The sequence below is a fragment of the Nicotiana sylvestris genome, chromosome 4 (assembly GCF_000393655.2).
Source record: "Nicotiana sylvestris chromosome 4, ASM39365v2, whole genome shotgun sequence".
Classification (NCBI taxonomy): Eukaryota; Viridiplantae; Streptophyta; class Magnoliopsida; order Solanales; family Solanaceae; genus Nicotiana; species Nicotiana sylvestris.
This window is the reverse complement of record NC_091060.1, coordinates 52,833,054-52,852,261: the sequence shown is the minus strand read 5'-3', so window position 1 is coordinate 52,852,261 and position 19,208 is coordinate 52,833,054. Positions and strand designations below refer to the sequence as shown.

Sequence of the window (19,208 nt, the reverse complement as noted above, 5' to 3'; positions counted from 1 at the left end):
ACCACTTACCACACTCCCCAAAATACACCACCACTCATTCCAGATCCACAAAACTCGACCAATGACCATCAATATACCCAAGTTCTTGGCACCTATTAAAGAAACCCCATATACATAGAAACTATACCACATTCTACCCAGCCAATATCCTGTGCAATGGAACCCTCCGAAAAGGACCCACTCATTAAAAACATGGTCGAAGAACTAAAGAAGTTAACAAGCCGAGTTCAAGGTGTTGAAGGCGATAGTGGAATAGAACATTTGAGCTACGAAGATCTGTGTATACAGCCCGATGTGGAACTGCCAAAGGGGTACAAACCTCCCAAGTTTGAAATGTGAATGGTACAGGTGATCCTAGGGTTCACCTAAGGACTTACTGTGATAAGCTGGTCGGGGTTGCAAAATATGAAAAGATTCGGATGAAGCTCTTTATGATGAGCCTTACTGGGAACGCATTGTCTTGGTATATCAGCCAGAATCCCAAGAAATGGTCCAATTGGGTAAGCATGGCGTCAGATTTCATGGACCGGTTCAGGTTCAACACAAAAAATGCACTTGATGTCTTCTACATCCAGAATCTCAAGAAGAAGCCCACTGAGACTTTCTGCGAATATGCTACTTGTTGGAGGTCAGAAGCCGCCAAGGTCAGGCCCGCTTTGGACGAAGAACAGATGAATAAATTCTTTATCAGAGCATAGGGTCCACAATATTATGAGAGACTGATGGTCATCAAAAATCACAAATTCTCTGATATCATCAAGCTTGGGGAAAGAATCGAGGAAGGAATCAAGAGCGGGATAGTAACAAATTTTGAGGCGCTGCAAGCCACGAACAAGGCACTACAATCAGGTGGCATATCGAAGAAGAGAGATGTTGGGGCAGTAATGGTGGCCCAGGGCCCAAAAACTCCACTCACATATCAAACACCTCCGCCCATATACCAAGCACCTCTACCCACATACCAAGCATCTCCACCCACATACCAAGCAACACCACCTACATATCAACCCTCATCTCCTAGATATTCCCAACCAGCCGATGTCCATCATACCTACAATTCCCAACCATCCCACTTCTAATCACCATTAAATCGCCAAAATTATCCAAGACTAAGACCCAATTTCGACCGCAAGCCACCCAGAAAATACACCGCCATTGTTGAGCCCAACGACCAGTTGTATGAAAGGTTAAAGGCCGCAGGTTATGTCACTCATATTCCCACTGTGGCACTAGAAAATCCATCCTAATGGGTCAATCCGAACGAAACCTGTGCATACCACTCGACATGAAGGGGCACACCACTGCTGAGTGCCGAACATTAAAGGATAAGATTTAGACACTCATTGACAACAAGGTCATACAAGCGAAGGAAGATGCACCTAATGTCCGCAACAATCCCCTCCCTGATCATAGAGGTGACGGTGTACATGTTATAGAAGTAAATGAAGAATGGGACCCCGAAGGGTCAATCGGGCTTATCCGAGAAGGCGATGACTTTAAGGTTGCAGTTACACTTACTCCCATTGTGGTTCAGACTCAAGCACTTATTGACGTTGAGGTGACTGCATCAGTTCCATTCGAGGTGGAAGTAGCTCTGCCTGCAGCCACCTCCGCTCCATTTGAAGTAGAAGTGGTCATACCTTTTACTGTGACGGTGTCAACCACACCCCCATTCAACTCAAAGGAAATACCCTGGTATTATGTCGCCGAGGCTTGGCGAAAAGGGAAGACTAAGATGGAGGAATCTGACACTGCACAAGGGATGACTAGAACTGGAAGAGTCTACACACCTGAACACCTGGGAGGTTCAAGCAAAGATGTCGCTACGAGACAACCTGTCATAGAGACCGGATCAGATGACTTGTGGAGAAGAGTACAGGTAAAAGAATATTCTATTATTGATCATCTGAACAAAGTCACTGCTCATATATCTATCCTATCACTACTACAGAACTCAGAGGCATACAGGAATGCCTTGATGAAAGTACTAAGCGAGACTTATATACCCAATAATATCACCTGTGGTGAAATGGCCAACATGGTTGGTCAAGTGCTGGAGAGCCATAAGATTATCTTCCACGAAGATGAGGTGCCTCCCCAAGGTCTGAATCACAATCGAGCATTGCATATTACGGTACAATTTGAAGACACGTTCATTGCTAGGGTCCTGGTTGATGGAGGGTCTAGTTTGAATATTTGTCCACTAGATACCCTGAAAAGGTTCGACAAAGGTTTCCATGAAATGCGGACCGGAAGCATGAATGTGAAGGCTTTCAATGGTTCCTAGAGGGCCACGATTGGGGAAATTAACCTTTGCTTGCAGATAGGACCAACTTGGTTTGATGTTGAATTCCAAGTGCTTGACATACCATCCTCATATAATCTTTTGTTGTGCCGCCCATGGATCTATGTTGTTAGAGTCGTAACCTCCACACTACATCAAGTCGTAAAATTTGAATGGAACCGTCAGGAGGTAATCATTCATAGGGACGGGAGCGATCCCATATACACTAGTCAAACCATCCTGGCCATCGGACATAGAAAGAGGCTAGGAGGGGGAACTTATCATCACAATTAATGGGTCAATGCCGTCGAGAAAGATAAGTGGTGGAGTAACAAAATAGAAAGCATACTAGCATGGTCCGGATATGAACCCGACAAAGGGTTGGGAAAGAACCTCCAGGGTATCACCAAGCCGATACGACTGAAAAATCATGGTAACACCTTTGGGCTCGTATACCAGTATACATGGCAGGAGTACATGGAATGGTCGACCCTATGGCGTGAACCATATTACCCTCTTGAGAAATCGATACCCCATTTGGAATAGGCTTTCCATCAGCGGACACAATATGGGGAACTACTGAAGAAGAAACACTAGCTGGGCTGAAGGATCTGTTCTTGGTAGATGAGGATATGGACTGCAGTGCCGTAATTGAGGAGGAGGAGGAGGAGGAAGAAGGCCTCTCCATTCAGACTGTGGCAAAGGGAGTTGTTCTCAGAAACTAGACCGTCACACCATCCCGAGCCCGCCGAGTCCCTGGGTAGCTTGGCAAAATTTATAAATCGTTCTAGTCATTTAAAATTAAAAGCAATTTTGTTTTAAGATTTCTTTGTTTCAAAATAAATGCTCAATTCACCGAGCCTAGCTTTGTTTGAACAATTTTCTCAGTTTTAATCAAATGCATTTATCTTTTATCATTATTCATTACTATTTTTATACTTTTTCCCTTCTACAGTATTATTATTACTTTTCCTGATGAACCCGTGACTGTGACATGTAATGAGGCAACGCAACATGAGAATAGTGACTCAGAGGAAGAAGATGAGATACCCGAGGAAATTATCAGGGAGGTTGAGAATTTTGAGAACAAGCGTAAATCCAACTTGGACGAAATAGAAGCAGTAAATTTGGGAGACGCCGAGACTGTCAAAGAGACCTGCATCAGCATTCATTTGTCACCAACAGAGAAGGAAGAGTACATCCGTTTTCTAAAGGAATATGAGGATATCTTCGCATGGTCGTATGAAGATATGACCGATTTGAGCACATCTATAGTAGCTCACAAGTTGCCTACCAATCCCATGTGCCCGAAAGTCAAGAAGAAACTCAGAAAATTTAAACCAGACATGAGTTTGAAGATCAAGGAGGAGGTTACCATGCATATCAAAGCCAAGGTTCTCAGGGCGGTTGAGTACCCAACATGGTTAGCTAATATTGTGGCAGTTCCGAAGAAGGACGGGAAGGTCAGGGTATGTGTCGATTATCGGGATTTAAATAAAGCAAGTCCCAAAGACCATTTCCCGCTGCCAAATATACACATCCTGATCGATAACTACGCCAAGCATTAACTCCAATCCTTTATAGATTGCTTCGCAAGTTATCATCAGATCTGGATGAATGAAGAGGACGCCGAGAAGACAGATTTTATTGCGCCTTGGGGTATATATTGTTACAAGATGATGCCATTCGGTCTAAAAAATGCTGGGGCCACTTACATGAGAGTCATGACAACCATTTTCCATGATTTAATACATAAAGAAATAGAGGTATATGTGGACGACATCATCATTAAATCCAAGAGGGCCGCAGATCACATAGCAAACCTGAGGAAATTCTTCGACAGGATCAGGAGGTACAATTTGAAGTTGAACCCCGCAAAGTGTGCATTTGGTGTTCCTACAGAAATGTTATTGGTATTCATTATCAGTCTCCTAGGGATTGAACTAGATCCGACTAAAGTCAAAGCTATTCAGAAACTGCCACTACCCAAAAGCAAGAAGGACATAATGAGCTTCCTGGGGCGGCTAAACTACATCAGCCGATTCATAGCACAACCCATAGTAATATGTGAACATATCTTCAAGATACTAAGGAAAGATGTTCCGCCAGTTCTGGTCCCGCCGGAACCAGGATGACCTTTGCTACTTTATCTATCCGTGTTAGATGGAGCCTTCAGATATGTTTTAGGACAACATGATGAGACAGGAAGAAAGGAGCAAACCATATATTTCCTGAGTAAGAAATTCACACCTTATGAAGCACGGTATTCTCTGCTTGAACGCACCTGCTGTGCTTTGACCTGGACTGCCCAGAAATTGAGGCATTTTTTTGTGCATACACTACATACCTCATATCTAGGATGGATCCTCTGAAGTACATATTTCAGAAGCCCATGCCTGCAGGGAAGTTGGCTAAATGGCAGATACTACTGAGTGAGTTTGACATTGTCTACGTAATTCAAAAGGCGGTCAAGGGACAAGCATTGGCAGATCACCTCGCCGAAAATCCGATGGGAGGAGAATACGAACCCTTGAAAACATATTTTCCTGATGAAAAAGTATCATTCGTAGGAGAAGTCATTACTGGAGCATATGACGATTGGAGGATGTTCTTTGACGAAGCCGCAAATTTCAAAGGAGTGGGAATTGGAGCAGTTTTAGTATCAGAAATGGGTCAACATTATTCCATATCTGCTAAACTCAAATTTCCCTACACCAACAATATGGCGGAATATGAATCATGTATACTAGGGCTCAACATGGCAGTCAACATGAACATTTAGGAGTTGTTGGTGTTCGGTGATTCGGATTTGCTTGTGCACCAGGTGCAAGGAGAATGGGCTACCAAGAATTCCAAGATATTGCCATATCTGCACCATGTGCAGGAATTAAAAAGGAGGTTCACGAAGATAGAATTCCGACATGTGCCCAGAATTCAGAACGAGTTCGCCGATGCATTAGCCACTTTGTCATCAATGATACAACATCAAGATAAGAACTATATTGATCCCATCCCGGTAAGGATCTATAATTAGCCGGCATATTGTGCTCATGTCGAGGAAGAAGCAGATGGAAAGCCTTGGTTCCATGACATTAAGGAGTACCTATCAAAAGGAGAATATCTGGAGCACGCAAATCACATTCAGAAACACACACTCCGGAGGTTGTCAAATCATTTCTTCCACAGCGAAGGGAACTTGTACAGAAGAACTCTGGATTTGGGTTTGCTAAGGTGTGTCGAAGCAAAGGAAGCTTCTAAGCTACTTGAGGATGTGCATGCTAGGACATGTGGCCTGCACATGAATGGTTTCATTCTAGCCAAGAAGATACTCAAGGAAGGTTACTTTTGGATGACCATGGAGACGGATTGTATTCAGTATGTCCGCAAATGCTTTCAATGTCAAGTACATGCCGACATGATAAAAATACCACCAAACGAGCTCAATGAAACAAGCTCACCTTGGCCATTCGCCGCCTGAGGAATGGATGTTATTGGTCTAATTGAGCCCATGGCTTCAAACGGACACCGGTTTATTCACGTAGCCATTGACTACTTTACAAAATGGGTGGAAGCTGCATCTTACAAAGCCATAACCAAGAAGGTCATCGTAGATTTTGTCAATGATCATATCGTCTGCCGATTCGGGGTTCCTGAGTCCATTATCACTGACAACGCCGCCAACCTCAACAGTGATCTGATGAAAGCTATATATGAAACCTTCTAAATCAAGCATAAGAATTCCACAGCCTACAGACCTCAGATGAATGGAGCCGTAGAAGCCGCCAACAAAAACATTAAGAAGATACTAAGAAAATTGGTAGAGAATCACAAGCAGTGGCATGAAAAGTTACCCTTTGCTCTGTTAGGGTACCGCACCACAGTTCGCACGTCAACCGGGGCAACCCTCTACATGCTGGTTTATGGTATCGAGGTGGTCATTCCAGCCGAGGTAGAGATTCCTTCTTTAAGAGTCATACAAGAAGCTGAACTCAGCGATGCGGAATGGGTAAGAAGTCTCTATGAACAATTGGCCTTTTTCGATGGAAAGAGGATGAACGTAGTATGTCACGGCCAACTCTATCAGAATAGAATGTCCAGAGCTTTCAACAAAAGGGTCAAACCAAGGTAGTTCGCACCAGGACAACTGGTATTGAAGAAGAATTTTCCACACCAAGATAAAGCTAGAGGGAAATTCTCTCCCAACTAGCAAGGTCCGTATATGGTTCATAGAGTACTAACAGGAGGAGCGCTCATACTTGCAGATATGGATGGAGAGATATGGCCAAAACCAATCAATTCAAACACAGTCAAGAGATACTATACTTAGATTATTTCACATTTTCCTTTCTGATGTAGTTTAACTACGCTTGACCTGATTCCCATTTAAGAGGGGATACATAGGCAGCCTTATGAGTTTGGTCATATCATAATAAAATTTTTATTTTCCCCAAAATCAGAACTGGGGCAGAATTTTGAGGAGGGTCCTCAAAATTCCGAAGCAAGTCCAGTCAGCCATCATATGCCAGGAAGTCAGTCATCAGTCAAGAACTGGGGCAGAATTTTGAGAAGGATTCTCAAAATTCCGAAGAAGATTCAACAAGGTCCTCCATCCGCAAACAGTTAAAAATCATCTACCAAACTGGGGCAGAATTTTGAGGAGGGCCCTCAAAATTCCAACAAAAGAGAGCTGCAATGCCTTTGAAATGTGTCGCAGTCGCTAGTTCATCAAAAGTTACTTGATATATCAATACGCTTCCAAAATAATTCCATTTTTTATCAATGAATGCATATTTTCGAAAATTCTATTTTTTCATAACGGTCAGGTGCTACCTAGGGGAACTCAAAGGGGGCTTCCAGAGAGGAGCAAAGCAAGGACGGCAGACGAAGCAAGAACCAATCTCCCCTCATGAAACTTACGATTTTTCTTTGAACGCAGGCACATTTGACGATAGAATTCGTACACAAAGCAAATTCACCATCCATCCGGCTGTTAGACGCTGAACCTATTCTAGCTAAGATATACTCTACCTTATCTGCTATTTTCTCTTTGCATGAATCTAATCCTTGACTCCATATTTGCATGAGTCTAAGCCCTAACTCCATATTTGCATGAGTCTAAGCCTTGACTCCATATTTGCATAAGTTTAAGCCTTGACTCCACATTTGCATGAGTCTAATCCTTGACTCCATATTTGCATGAGTCTAAGCCCTGATTCCACATTTGCATGAGTCTAATCCTTGACTCCATATTTGCATGAGTCTAAGCCCTGACTCCATATTTGCATGAGTCTAATCCTTGACTCCATATTTGCATGAGTCTAAGCACTGACTCCATATTTGCATGAGTCTAAGCCTTGACTCCACATTTGCATGAGTCTAATCCTTGACTCCATATTTGCATGAGTCTAAGCCCTGATTCCATATTTGCATGAGTCTAAACCTTAACTCCACATTTGAATGAGTCTAATCCTTGACTCTATATTTGCATGGGACCAAGCCTTGTCCCGAATCTTGCATGAGGTTAAGCTCTACCTCCATATTTGCATGAGGCTAAGCCCTGCCTCCATTTTGCATAAGGCTAAGCATTGCCTTCCATTTTCCATGGGACTAAGCCTTGACCCAAATCTTGCATAAGGCTAAGCCCTGCCTCCATATCTGCTTAAGGCTAAGCATTGCCTTCTATTTGCATGGGACTAAGCCCCGTCCCGAATCTTGCATGAGGTTAAGCTCTGCCTCCATATTCGCATAAGGTTAAGCGATGCCTTCTCTTTGCATGAGACTAAGCTCTGTCTCCAATCTTGCATGAGTCTAATCCTTGACTCCATATTTGCATGAGGTTGATCCTTGACTCCATACTTGCATGAGTCTAAGCCCTGACTCCATAATTGCATGAGGCTAATCCTTGCCTCCCCATTTGCATAGGGCTAATCCTTGCCTCCCACTCGCATGGGACTAAGCATTGTCCCTCCTTGCATCAATATTGCTCTATTTTCTACTACTATTTACCTGCTTTTCAATCGGGCTAAGCTCTGCCCTCTACTTCATAAGACTAAGCCTTGTATTGTTACATCATATTATTGTATATCATGGGCTGAAACATCGCCAATCTGTCCAAAGGCGTCATAGTCTAAAGGCACCATCCTCATAGCCTGAAGACACCATACCATGGCCTGAGGATCTCTCAAATTTGCATATTATTATTTAGAGGCATCATGGTTCGGAGGCACCATTTTCATTGCCCAAGAACATCATTTCATGGACTGCGAATCCCTCATTAAATAATTCATGGCCCAGGACATCATGGTCCAAGGACGTCATCTTTAACCATTTGAAGATAGCCTTCATTATCCAAAGGGAATTTGCATCATGTTTAAATTTTCGCAGATACGTTTGTAGCATCTTTATCTGCAGGTAACCAGTAAGCAACCACTATCCTAGAAGGAGTAATCTCGCTCCAGTTCCCTCCAACCGTCCGAGCCTTAAACGCTCACCGTAGCCATTTCCACATCTTGTGTCCGTTCTTACAATGATTACATCGGCATACTCCGCAGGTGAATCCAGAATTACATATGGACTAATTCCTATAAAACCAGGGATATGTAGGCAAATCGAAAACGGAGTTCGGCCTCTGCCTTTTGAAACATCCCATCCGATCAAAATTGGCCATCATTTCTTTACCCGAAAACTCTTTCATCCTTTCTGGGTAAAGAGGGGCAGCTGTTGATACCCAATTTTTCTTTTATATTTTAAATATGCACAAATACCTTCAAAATAGCATATATATGCATATATAATCATACACAAGGTTTTTATTATTTTTCCCATAATTTTAAGGGTATAAATTGATTTATTTCTCCCCTTTTATCCATAAAAATCACAATAATTATTTCTAAAATTATTGTTTTGATAATTATTTTATTTAATTTCTATATTTATGCCAAAATATGGCAAATGTAATTTTTATGTATTTTTTACAATTACATTTGGTATTTTTAAAGCTTAATTGCATATAATTGCAATGGTAGCCCATTTTTAGATATAATTATGTTTATATGCATAAAATTGGATTCTATATTTTTAAATTGTAATTATGTATATTAAATTATTTTGGTACTTTAATTTATTTTCCAAAAATTACCTACTATTTTTTATAAATTAAATGAGGTAAACTTGGCTATTTAAATAACAACCAAATTTGGCTTTCAATTATAGCCAAAGTTGGACCCTTTCCAGCCCAATTTCACACCAAATCACCCGACCCATGCCTTATTAATCCTTACCCAAATCCGGAACCCACCTACCCGTTTTAATCCTGACCGTTGATCTCCCAAATCAATGGTCTAAATAATTCCTTTCCTTTTAAATTTTCAAACGACCCCTAACCCTAAGCCACTTTTCCAAAGGCGCCGCCTTTAGATGCTCTCTCATCTCCACTCTTCTCTCAAACCTAACCCTAGACTCCTCCATTCACCTCATTCTCCAGTCATCTCCGGCGACTATCTCTCAAACCCCAAGCCTCCAATGGTCACTCTCATCTCCTTGCTCATCATCTCTAAGGCATTCAAGGGTCCTGGGCCATGTCGATTAGGACCTATGGTATCTGATTCTGTTGTTCGAGGCTTCTCTGGTGTGATTTTGGGCAAAATCACACCATGTGTGTTAACGATTTATAAAGTTACAACAGGTTCTTTCGATCTCTACCTAGGTTTACTTTTTAAACCCTAGCTCTCTTTTGGATCTCTCAGATCTATGTTATTTTCATACTTTAAACCTATTTCCTTCTATGATTTGCTTATTTTCGAGCTTTCATCTGAAAGATCCTCTAGTCTAAACCTTTCTTACTTTCTTTGAAAACTAGAGTTTTCTCGGAGTTCTTTCTATACCTGGTTCAACCGATTTCTTCATGATTAAACCTTTTCCCTTATTTATTTTGACCTATTTTATGTTCCTACTACTTTTTAACTCGACTCTGTTAAAAGCCCTAATTTTAAAAAGATTTTTCTTTACTTGTTTCTGTGAGTTAGCATGATTTTCTTTACTTGTTTCTGTGTGTTAGCCTGATTTTTCTTTACTTATTTCTGTATGTTTTCATGATTTTCTTACTCTGTTTCTGTGTGTGAGCACAATTTTCTTCACTTTGATTCCGTGTGTTAGCATGATTCTCTTTGCCTAGGCTATGTGTGTTAGTATAACTTTCTTTGCCTTGGTCTTGTTAATTTCTCGTACTCACCATGCTTTGAATGTGTCCTGCTGAATCTCTAGCCTACTTACATCACCTCTATATGACTGTGATTACTCATCTCTTATTTCTTTCTGCCTATATAATTGACCTTATTTTGTTTGCTATTTCTGTTCATTCGTCTCTATTTATTTGTTGAAACACGTAGAATAATAACCCCTCATGATTAATTTTGTTTTTCCTTAACCGTTGGTAATTAAAAGATTTTCCTTCAAGGCCATAGAATTCTACTCGTCTGTTTGAATTAACTAATTTAATTACCTTATTTACTATGATACTTGGTTTTACTTAGTCTTTCCTTAATTGGGTCTTTCTGAATTTGGTCCTAATCGACTACTTTATGCCTAATGGACTCTGGCTCCTTTCCTTGTTTAATTATGCACTGATTCCTCCTTTCCCCCTTATATGGTACTGAATCTTTCTGATTGACCTTGATTCCCCTAACTCAAGGAAGTACTTCCTTGATTCTCTAAGTGATTGATTCTGAGTTCTTAAATTAGTATACTACTATATTTTTTTTACCTTATTCCACTACCTACTTTCAACTATAAATACCCTAAGTCTTTAACAAATAAGACACACTTGACTTCCAAAAAAACCCCTCTCTTATTTAAAATCTCTGTGTTATTCTATTATTGTTAGCTGGCTGCAAGCCAAGGCTAGTCATCTGTGTTTTTAGTTCTTTCATTCTGCTTACTTCTATCTTTACTGGTATGTCCTAGTTTAATTTACAGCCACAACAACAACATGTTTCTTTACTTGTTTCATTTTCTTTTATTTCTAGCCTACTTTACCTTATGGTTTTGTTGTGGAGATTGTAATTAAACATGCTAGTATGACACCCCTCCCTTTAAGCTCATGTATTCCCTTGTGTGATTCAAGCATGTCTGGACAATTGTTTTCCTTTACCTACTATGCACTTACTATTTTATAAATCCCAAATCCCTATTCCCCTTTAAATGTTTATATTCCTCATGACTGGTTTATGATTATGCCAGTGTCAAGCTATCTCTAAGCATGTCCATACCAGTCCTAATACTCCTGCTGGGGTCATGTGTCTGCAGGTAATGTCTGTGTATCCCCAAACCTCTTAACCCCTATGTGATTACTGAATACATTTAGATTATGTGAACTTGTTGTGTGTGGTCTTATCTTGAAGTGTTTGAACTCTGTTTACTACTCCAACCTCTTTGAAACAACCTCCACTGCTTTACTAATTGCTTTCAAAACAGACCTTTAAGTCCAGTCTTTAATAAACTTCTTTCAAACATGTGTCCTGCACTTTCACTCTACTCTTAGTTAATAAGTTCTACACCCTCTAGTATGTGTACTGCCTTGGGATCCTCTTGAGAACCCTTGGAACTTTGGCATACTGAGGCTGACTTTCCACACTGTACTGGTTCAATACTTGGCTACTAAGTCTAGGTGTAAGCATTGTTCGGGGTCCTTAAGACCCTTAGGGAACTTTGATGCACCTAGACCCTGATTTGTCTATGGAAATGAGGTTTGAAAGACCATTGGAAGCTTTGGGAAACTTGGGCCTGATTGCAGGCTCCCTATCGAATAGCTTCTTAGTTTTTATTTCATTTATGCAATTCATTTGTTGGTCTGTAATATTTTGTAAATAGATATTCGGGGTAATTTAGTAAAAGGGGTGGGTAGATGTATACTTTATGGGGTAATATGGGTAGAAATCCTGCTCTTAGGATTTTACTTTCAAATCTGCCTGCTTTACTCAATAGAAAACGTGTTCATAGGGTGTGACTCTTGTTGAATCTGATTTCATTTTGCATAATAGACATCATGTCTATAGGTTTTCACTTTTAATGTCACAAAACATGTTCATAATTCCTGCATTTGTCATGTTAGAAACCATGTTTTCAGGTTCCAAGCCATCATGTTTTAAATCACTTCAAGTATAGATATCATGCCTATAGGACATAATTCTGATTCAATAAGTTACTGCAAATTGCCTAAAACCAGTAACACGCCTAGATACCATGCCTATAGGGACTTCTACTCGCATTTATGTCTAATAATCTAATTATCCTAATGAGTCAATTTTATCTCACCTAGTTTACTTCTTAAAACTGGCCTTGTCAAGCGATAACTCTCTAAAACTGGTCCTTTCATAATTGCTTTAATCCCGTTAAATATTCTGCCAATAGGTATTGAAAGGTTCTATTTCGAAAACTTGTCTGTTTCTGCATTAACATAGACACAGTTCTGCATATAGGCAAGCCTTAGGGCATTTTCAAAACTTGCATTTCTCTGAAGCTGGTTCTGTCACTCGACGTCTCTGAATTCTAATAAGCTTTTAAAGAGGAGGTCCTAGGTAGCTAATAATGTTATGACTTCTGTATATGAAAGTGATTTATTTATGCATAATCACCTAGAAATCTTGCTTTAGGACTTTGATTACTAACTACCTTACTTGTGATTGAGTCATACTGCATGCATGCTTGTTTGCGGAGGAAACTATGAGCCTTTTTCTTGCTCTCATTATGTGAAAGTCCTAGATGTTGTTTGACTGTCGCCTTAGAGTTTTGTCTTTAAAACCTTAGGGGTACGTCTAGAACTACCTATAGATAGAGGTCCCAACTCCCTCTGGGACTATTAAGAAGGGACGGGTAGTAGCACGTTATAGGAATCAATGACCAAACACTCGCTTTGCATGACCAATAAGGGGATAGAAAGGGTAGACATAGGATATGATGACTACGTGTTAGTGTCACGTGTAGACCCTCATTGAGGAGTGTTTACTGTGCATTGCGTGGAGTGATCCTATAGGATAAAAACCCTAGGACCCCCTTCTTACCCCAAGTCCTCTCTTTATTTAAAACTTTGTTCAAACCTTTATTTCATTACTTGAATGGTACTGAATCTTTTCGTTTGACCTTGATTCCCCTAACTCAAGGAAGTACTTCCTTGATTCTCTAAGTGATTGATTCTGAGTTCTTAAATTAGTATACTACTATATTTTTTTATCTTATTCCACTACCTACTTTCAACTATAAATACCCCAAGTCTTTCACAAACAAGACACATTTGGCTTCCAAAAAACCCCTCTCTTATTTAAAATCTCTGTGTTATTCTATTACTGTTAACCGGCTATAAGCCAAGGCTAATCATCTGTGCTCTTTGATTCTTTCATTCTTCTTACTTCTATCTTCACTAGTATGTCCTAGTTTAATTTACAGCCACAACAACTACATGTTTCTTTTCTTGTTTCAGATCCTTTTATCTCTAACCTGCTTTTACTTATGGTTTTGTTGTGGAGTTTGTAGTTAAACATGCTAGTATGACACCCCTCCCTTTAAGCTCATGTATTCCCTTATGTGATTCAAGCATGTCTGGACAATTGTTTTCCTTTACCTACTGTGCACTTACTATTTTGTGAATCTCAAATCCCTATTCCCCTCTAAATATTTATGTTCCTCGTGACTGGTTTAAGTGTCAAGCTATCTATGAGCATGTCTATACCAGTCCTAATACTCCTGCTGGGGTCATGTGTCTGCAGGCAATGTCTGTGTATCCCCAAATCCCTTAACCCCTGTGTGATTACTGAATACATTTAGATTCTGTGAACTTGCTGTGTGTGGTCTTATCCTGAAGTGTTTGAACTATGTTTACTACTCCAAGATCTTTCAAAAAACCTCCACTGCTTTATTAATTGCTTTCAAAACAGACCTTTAAGTCCACTCTTTAATAAACTTCTTTCAAACATGTGTTCTACACTTTCACTCTACTCTTAGTTAATAAGTTCTGCCTCCTCTAGTATGTGTACTGCCTTGGGATCCTCTTGAGGACCCTTAGAACTCTGGCATACTGAGGTTGGCTTTCAACACTACACTGGTTCAATGCTTGGCTACTAAGTCTAGGTGTAAGCATTGCCCGAGGTCCTTGAGACCTTTAGGGAACTTTGATGCACCTAGACCCTGATTTGTCTATGGAAATGAGGTTTGAAAGACCATTGGAAGCTTTGGGAAACTTGGGCCTGATTCCAGGCTCCCTATAGAATAGTTTCTTAGTTTTTTATTTCATTTATGTAATTCATTTGATGGCCTGTAATATTTTGTAAACAGATATTCGGGATAATTTAGTAAAAAGGGTGGGTAGATGTATACTTTGTGGGGTAATATGGGTAGAAATCCTGCTCTTAGGATTTTACTTTCAAATCTGCCTGCTTTACTCAATAAAAAACATGTTCATAGGGTGTGACTCTTGTTGAATCTGATTTCATTTTGCATAATAGACATCATGTCTATAGGTTTTCTCTTTTAATGTCATAAACCATGTTCATAAATCCGGCATTTGTCATGTTAGAAACCATGTTTTCAGGTTCCAAGCCATCATGTTTTAAATCAATTCAAGTATAGATACCATACCTATAGGACATAATTCCGATTCAATAAGTTACTGCAAATTGCCTAAAACCAGTAACTCGCCTAGATACCATGCCTATAGGGACTTCTACTCGCAATTATGTCTGATAATCTAATTAGCCTAATGAGTCGATTTTATCTCACCTAGTTTACTTCTTAAAACTGGCCTTGTCAAGCGATAACTCTCTAAAACTGGTCCTTTCATAATTGCTTTAATCCTGTTAGATATTTTTCTTATAGGTATTGAAAGGTTCTATTTCGAAAACTTGTCTGTTTCTGCATTAACGTAGACACAGTTCTGCATATAGGCAATCCTTAGGGTATTTTCAAAACTTGCATTTCTCTGAAGCTGTTTCTGTCACTCAACGTCTCTGAATTCTAATAAGCTTTTAAAGAGAAGGTCCTAGGCAGCTAATAATGTTATGACTTCTGTATCTGAAAGTGGTTTATTTCTGCATAATCACTTTGAAATCATGCTTTAGGACTTTGATTACTAAAGACCTTACTTGTGGTTGAGTCGTGCTACATGCATGCTTGTTTGCGGAGGAAACTATGAGCCTTTTACTTGCTCTCATTATGTGAAAGTCCTATATGTTTTTTGACTGTCGCCTTAGAGTTTTGCCTTTAAAACCTTAGCGGTACGTCTAGAACTACCTATAGGTAGAGATCCCAACTCCCTCTGGGACTATTAAGAAGGGACGGGTAGCAGCACGCAATAGGAATCAATGACCAAACACTCGCTGTTGCGAGTCCGGTGGGGGTATGGTCTTAACCCTGTTGTTTTGCAAAAAATGAAGAACGAGGTCCCCAACTTTGGTATGGTTAGCACACCCTCACTCTTGCTAGACTGGTGGAGGAATATTCCGTCAAATGATCAAATCAACGAATGGAAAGAGAGGGCCGCCAAATAGAGTGAAAATGTGGAATAAATGGAATACAACCTATTGGAATTGGAAGGAAAGGTGAGGAAGAGAGTCACCGATTGCCAGAATGCTGAGGGAAATGAAGGAGAACATTTGGCAAAGGCATTTTTACTGGTGAACCTACGCGAACTGGAGGATTTGATCAACGAGAACATTCAACTTGAGGAAGGTCCTTCCGGGACCAAGTAGATTAGGTTTACTCGCTTTCCAAATTTAATAAAGCCAAGTGCCAGTAGTGACTTATTTTTATTATCTTAGTGTCGTTTTGGGATTCGTCTATTTTTATATTATGAAATGAAGCATTTATTAGCATTTAAAGTTTTCCAAATTTATTTGTCGCTAGGCCTACCTCGGGCACAACGAGGCTCCCAAATTAGGATACGAATTTATATCTCACACTATGTGTGTTTAAATACTACAAACATTTCAGGATCATCGCTAACTTTTTACCTTTTTGTGTTGTTTATTTTTTGTTATTATTATTTCCATCCACATAGGTTGGTTCATCCATACAGGCGTCATTAGCACATCATACCAGATCCAGAGGCCCTCCACCTCGTCCTCCTCCAAGAAACACAAAAGGCAGAGGGAAAGCAAAGATGGATGACTTAAGTGGAATTCGAAAGGAAAACATTGAGAACGCAGAGACCTTCGATGGCCATGGTACTCCGGCCCCGAATAACCTTGTTTTGAGACTTGAACAAAAGATACTAGAACTGCAAGGAGAACTTGAGCAGGTCCGCAATTTGGCTAATTTGTCACTCACCCTCAGTGTCCCTGATATCCACCAACAGAACGCAAAGAACCCTACACCTCCTCAAAACAAATAGCCACAAAACCCTATCATACCAAATTAATACGCAACTCTATCTCAAAATATCAATTCATTATTGATACCAACTCCACCACATCATCAACCAATTCTATACCCACCAACCACCACTTGCCACACTCCGCAAAATACACTACCACTCATTCCAGATCCACAAAGCTCCACCAATGACCATCACTATACCCAAGTTCCTGGTACCCATCAGAGCAACCCCATATACGTGGAAACTATACCACATTCTACCCAGCCAATCTCTTGTGCAACGGAACATGCATGCTTGTTTGCGGAGGAAACTATGAGCCTTTTACTTGCTCTCATTATGTGAAAGTCCTAGATGCTTTTTGACTGTCTCCTTAGAGTTTTGACTTTAAAACCTTAGGGGTACGTCTAGAACTATCTATAGACAGAGGTCCTAACTCCCTCCGGGACTATTAATAAGGGACGGGTACCAGCACGAAATATGAATCAATGACCAAACACTCGCTTTGCATGACCAATAAGGGGATGGGAAGGGTAGACATGGGATATGATGACTACGCGTTAATGTCACGTGTAGCCCCTCATTGAAGAGTGTTTATCGGACATTGCGTGGGGTGATCCTATAGGATAAACAACCTAGGACCCCTTCTTACCCCCAAATCCTCTCCTTATTTAAAACTTTGTTCAAACCTTTATTTCATTACTTGACTTGTTCAATGAGCTTTACAACTTACTTGTTTATATGCACTAATTTATAAATTTAAATTCGGTCGGGACCCACAGTTGTTGACCAAGAAGGGTGCCTAACACCTTCCCCTCGAGGTTATTTTGAGCCCTTACCCTAATCTCTGGTAATGTAAACCAACCCAAGAGTTAATTGTTCTAGGTGCCCTAACGCACCATAATCCATTAGGTGGCGACTCTTCAAATACCCAATTCCTAAAAGGAAATGAGTCGTTGTACCCCCATGAATGTCGAAACCCGAACCTCCCTCCGCGAGGATGGGAAAAATAGGGCGCGACAAGCGCTATAACAAGCCATCTCGTGGCATAATCAAACTGGCCCTCGGCCTCATAACAAGCCACCTCGTAGTGTAACAAATCAGGCCCTCGGCCTCATAATCATGAATCAGTACAACGATGCTGCAGGGCACAGTCCGATCCTATAAAATCCTCATAGCACAGGCCCTCATCCTCACTCAGTCAAAAATCTCTCAAGCCACTCGGGCAACAGTAAAACATGATGCTTAGCCCAAAATATCATTTAAAACATTAAAAACGGATAAATATGGCTGAGTTATGAAAATAGTAGAATACAGTATGACTGACTACAATTATGAAGTCAAGGGTCCAAAACAGTTGGCATGCGGCCCAAATATGGCATTCAGTCCCAAACATGATAATACTTTTCAAAACATAATGGAAAAGGGCCTCAACTATCCCTATTGTTTACTAAATGGTTTATAAATACCCTCCGTCCATCTATTCGTCCGCAAAAGCACACAACATTATTTATATACCTAAAATTACCCCTCCTTTTAACTGCAGCAGACGTGAGCCCCACTTTTAATGCCTTGGCAACAATTTATTGAGACACGTGGCTCCTAATTTCACTTCATACATATGGGTATAATATACCCATCCTATTTGTTTGACCCGCCCCATCTTCCAAAAAAAATAAACATCTTCATTATCATTTTTTCATATAATTTATATGGGTAAATCAAGAAACAAACCCATTACAAGCAACATTAATATTCAGAAAATTTCAAGCACAAGCACATGGATTATCAACGACCATAACATCCTCTTCACCGGTCCTAAAAAGCAAATATCTGATCGACAGACCCAAAATGATGGCAACAAAAACGCTGCCATTAAATGACATAATAGCCAACATAAGCATATACCCAAACGCCGAATTAATCCCAAATAGAATCGCCGTCGCAAATTTCGCTGAATTCCACACATCGCCGACAATCGAAAAAGAATAAAGAAGAGGGGTATTCACGGCAGCATTGGACGACGACGGAGGGTAGTTTTTCTTGGAATTTGAAGAGAGAATCTTGAATCGCTGATGGTGATCTTCCATATATTGATATAAAACGGAGACGATGAAACAAATGAATAAAGCGAGGGCATAGCTTGACCAAGAATCAGTTCTCCAAAAATCAAACAAAAGGGTCAGTTTGCTACCCCAGTAAAAGGTCATGTACATCATTTTTGCTTTGATTTTGGGTTTTTAGATTTGTGATCGGAAGAGGAGGAGTTTGTGGTAGGGTTTTTAAGGAAGATGATGGGTTGGTTTTAGATTGTTTGTTGGAAAAGTATGGACCTTTGAATTTATTGTGTTTGATTTTTTTGTTAGGGGGTGAGGGGGTGTTGGAGTGAGAATGGTGAGAAGGTGGGGAGAGATTAAGAAAAAGAAAAAATAATGAGTCGGGCAAATAATTGGGCGGGTTTGGTTAATGGGGCGAATATTTGGATTCTAAGCGAGAGCCACGTGGCCCGATAAAAAAATGACAACACATTAGACGTGGAGCCCACGTGCTGTGCCGTTAAAAAGA

General features: G+C 40.3%; 1 protein-coding gene across 1 annotated transcript; it reads right to left on the bottom strand.

The window, feature by feature from the left end:
* Nucleotides 1–18,409: 18,409 nt before the first annotated feature.
* Nucleotides 18,410–18,862, bottom strand: LOC138889543 (copper transporter 5.1-like). Its single transcript, XM_070172866.1, has one exon. The coding sequence runs from the start codon at nucleotides 18,860–18,862 to the stop codon at nucleotides 18,410–18,412; it is 453 nt and encodes a 150-aa protein (XP_070028967.1).
* Between the last annotated feature and the right edge of the window lie 346 nt (nucleotides 18,863–19,208).

Bases quoted from the DNA above. Each gene is read 5' to 3' on its own strand.
- LOC138889543 (XM_070172866.1), bottom strand. From the start codon at position 18,862: ATGATGTACATGACCTTTTACTGGGGTAGCAAACTGACCCTTTTGTTT.